At 29.8% G+C, this 4,148-nt stretch overlaps 1 protein-coding gene across 2 annotated transcripts; it reads right to left on the bottom strand.

Annotated features, from left to right (window-relative positions):
* Positions 208-2,710, bottom strand: LOC107616883 (pseudo histidine-containing phosphotransfer protein 6-like). 2 transcript variants are annotated; one of them, XM_021111378.1, is made up of 4 exons: positions 2,340-2,710; positions 1,458-1,732; positions 760-842; positions 208-524 (listed from the first exon to the last, which is right to left on the bottom strand). In XM_021111378.1, the coding sequence occupies exons 1-3, from the start codon at positions 2,406-2,408 to the stop codon at positions 761-763; spliced, it is 426 nt and encodes a 141-aa protein (XP_020967037.1). In that variant the 5' UTR covers positions 2,409-2,710; the 3' UTR covers positions 208-524; position 760. The 2 variants fall into 2 exon arrangements, with proteins under 2 accessions (XP_020967037.1, XP_016174257.1); XM_016318771.2 differs by having other exon boundaries at positions 770-842; positions 2,340-2,707.

Below are 4,148 nucleotides of genomic sequence, written 5' to 3'. Positions count from 1 at the left end.
TCTATTTTGGTTCCCTTGATTGGTTAATGAATATAAATCTAGCTAAGATACAAAGCAGAGCATAGTTTCTATAAATAGAAAACATGTAAAGACTACCAACTTTCATTAAAGTTAACATGCTTAAAGCGAAGCATATATGTAGTGAATAATAGCACGATAGATTCTAGGTACTACGTTCATTCATGAGATCAATGAGAGAATCCAAAATGCCAAATTAAAGTTGGTGATTTTTGATTTAACCCTTTTTCCTATTCCCTACTAACCAACTATAAAAGTTTTGTGTGACTTGGTTTCTCTAAAATCGGAAAGACATGCCTTTCACGGTTTTTCCATTACAAAGTAACAAAACCATATGCATGGGAATGGAAAAATAAAATTAAAAAAAAAAAAAGGAAAAAAGAAAAGAAAAGAAAAGAAAAAAAAGTCCTAGTTTGAATCCAATCATATCCCTTCTTTGATTTGCTTTGTTAATTATTCTGCACCGGGTACCTTACTCCTGCTGCCAATGCACGTTGCTGTTCAATCTGTTCATTAATTAACATTATTACCATCAAATTTACTTTAGTGCACAATAATTTAATTTAGGTGGAAATTCAGGTGCAGTTGACTTTACGTGAAGTTGATAACGAGAGCCGTTAGATGATTTGACTGATTTGACTAAATTTTCATCTAACTGCTCTCAGATATCAACTTCACGTGAAGTCGACTTCACTTGAGTTTTCACCTTTAATTTAATATAAGTTATTATTATAGTGCAACTTTAATTTACTTGGAATAATTCATGTAATTTATTCTTGAGATAGCAATATTCATGCTCAAGCATCTCCAGCGCTCGCAAACATCTGCAATAATCGGGTAAAAATTAATTATTATTAGACAACAATTATTAATTAAAGGTGAAAACTAAAGTGCAGTCGATTTCACGTGAAGTTGATAGTTGAGAGCCGTTAGATGATTTGATTGATTTGACTAAATTTTCATCTAACGGCTCTCAACTATCAACCTCACGTGAAGTTGACTGCACCTGAATTTTCACATTAATTAAACCCTAATTAAATTAGCAAATTTCAGTTAAAATATGAAGAAAGCTTGGCAGGAACACAAAAATATTTTATTTTCATATTTTGTTACTATTTAGTATAACACAAAAAATAATGAATATGGGTGAAATAATTTCTTCTAGTTAGCATGCATAAAAAATTATGATTTAAGTTATTCAATTTATGCATGAAAAGCGGTTTACACAAAAAATTGTACATAAATTTCTTTGTTTTAAAATAATTGCCCTTTAGATACATTGAATGCAGTAAGGAAAAAAAAAAAGTCAAAACAATGATTATTTTGACTTGAAGAAAATACTAGAATATATGATGAAGTAATAATAAGAATGGATAGAGAAATGTTGAAATTGAGGATGTAATTAACTAACTAATTAATTAATTAACTAACTAACTAACCCAGAACGGTTACTGTGATCAGTGGCAGCACGAAAGGCAAGACAAACATTGGTGACTCTCTTGGCGCCAATGCTTGAGCTGCTTCCCATTAATTGATTCAAATGGATTCCCATTTTCTTGTAATCTGAAAACTCTCTTTCCATTAACAACCCTCTCAGATTCCTTAGAAGCTTTTCCGATTCATGAAAGTAAATGTTCACTACTTCGGAGACAAAGTTTGGAGACGTCTCATCCTGCAACTGCTGAAGCTGCAAGAATTGCTCATCCAATACTCCCTGTTCTCATGCATCATAATTTAATAAATAATTACCACAACATTTCTTTTTTTTTTTTTTACTAAAGATAGGAGACTCGAACCCGCAACTTTTTAATTGAGTATGGGAAGACTATGCCATTTGAGCTATTACTCATTGGCTACCACAACATTTCTTACGAATAAATAAATATCATTTTTAATGTATTTAAAAATACATTGTTAGTAATACTTTAAATACATATTAAATAAAAATATGTCTAATAATTTTAATCCAAAAAATATAACATTAAATGATTTTAGGTAGAAACTTTGGGCCAACCGTGGAGAGCTGTCGATCAGATTTCGTGGAAGAATCAAGTGAAATAACATAAGATGAGAAGACACCACATCCAACTCAAAATCTTAAGATAGTAAGTTAATGAGTTTTTCATCTTATAAATTCCTCACTCTTCCTTACTTTCTTAGATGTGGGACTAACTTTAACACTCCTCATACTTGTAACACTAACAGAAACTGGTTAAGTTAATTTCATTGATAGTTGAGAGAAGTTAAATAATAATTTAGTCAAATTTATCAAATCATTTAACTACTCTCAACTATCAGTTAACTGCACCGAAAAATATTACCTGGTGGAAGAGAAAAGCAAGAAGACGGTTCATGTCGGCCCACAAGAGGTCCGCACCCAAACCAAGCATCCAGAGAGGGAGACCCGTTTTGGCTGATGATCAATTCACTCCACACAACACAACACCAAAGTAAAGAAATCACACTTTATATTATTGATGATAAGAGTGGCAATGGAGAGAGGAAGAGAAAAAAAAAGTTTGAGATAAATTGTTAATTAAGAGTGGAACGAACACTGCACAGTACACAAAGAGCAAAGGCAAAGGTGTATTTGTTGGAAAAGAAAGGTTTGTGTTTGTGTTTGTGTTTGCCGCGGGAATACCACTCATATTTAAAGCCTTCAATTCCATTTCCACCACATTAATTATTCTTCTCTTTCTTCCATTAATTTATCGATTTCCTAAACACAATGGTAATAAATACAACTATCTTCTACTCAAGTTAAGCTAAAAATATTTTTAATAATTGAATTTTAATTTCTTTTTATATCATATCAAAAGTTAATTTAAATATTTTTATTTAATGAATACCAAATAAATGCATTAAAAATTTAAATTTTTAATAAAAAAATTTTAATTTATAACTTTAATATATATTCTTAAAGCACAAAATAGATAAACTCTTAATTAAACAAGACTATTTTAACACATACATTTATAATTGAAGCTTGTTTTTGAGTTCCTTAATCAAATTGAATAAGCCTCGTTCGATTTACATGGTGACTTTTATTTGGAAGATTAATATAACGATTTTTAATTTGAATAATTTGTGTAATTTAAAATTGTATTTAGTTTATTTTTGTGTTTTACTCTTAACATAATTATTTTAAGGTAAATCTTAAATGTGTTTGTTAACATCATCTAAAAGAAAATACTTTCTAAAACTTATTTAAAAGGTTTCTCAATACATTAAATATACAAAAAAAATATTATACTTTAAAAATATGGCTTAAGTTAAAAAATAAAGATCTGGATCTTTTAAAATTTATTTTTTAAATAAAATGTGATCTCTTATTATTTATTTTATAAATAAGACAAAAAAATATAAAAAAATTATTTAAAAATAAAAAAATTATATTTTATTTTCTAAAATAAAAATTTAAAATTTAAAAAATCGAAATTAAAAAATAAATGTGGAAAATGGTGGATGGGCGTGCAGGCAGGTGTTGTTGTGTGGGATATCGAGGTGAATGTGGGATATCTGCCGGACCATCCTACATATCACCTGGTGACCTGCTGTTCCCTTCTCCGGTCACTTCGCATGCGCCTGCCCTTGACAGCTCTGTGCGCCGTTGCTGCCTCTCCTCCCCCGACATCTCCCTGCAGCCGGTAACCTGTCAGTCTCCCACCACTCCCCATCCTTCCCACCTTATGTTCACCACTCCCCCATTATGTTTACCCTGCACACTACAATACTTGTAGAATTTACATCCTCTTTTATAATTTAATTTACTACTATTATATATGCTACATAATTAAGCTTAAGCTTAAATTTAATATGCTAATAAATATAAAAAATGTATACAAATAACTAATTATATATTACTGCATTAGTATAATCTCAAAGGAACATGCCTTTATATATTGATCTTTTATTGATTGATCTAATCTCTTGATTTTACCATACTTCTAGTATTTTTAATTGGTGAAAATTTAGGTGAAATCGACTTTTATGTGAAGTTGATATCTGAGAGTCGTTAGATAAAAATTTAGTCAAATTAGTCAAATTATCTAACAGTTCTTATATATCAACTTCACGTAAAATCGACTGCACCTAAATTTCTACATTTTTTATTTCTTATGTGTATGATT

The sequence above is a fragment of the Arachis ipaensis genome, chromosome B09 (assembly GCF_000816755.2).
Source record: "Arachis ipaensis cultivar K30076 chromosome B09, Araip1.1, whole genome shotgun sequence".
In the NCBI taxonomy this organism is placed as follows: domain Eukaryota; kingdom Viridiplantae; phylum Streptophyta; class Magnoliopsida; order Fabales; family Fabaceae; genus Arachis; species Arachis ipaensis.
The sequence above is the reverse complement of the archived record's forward strand: the minus strand, read 5'-3'. Positions and strand labels throughout refer to the sequence as shown.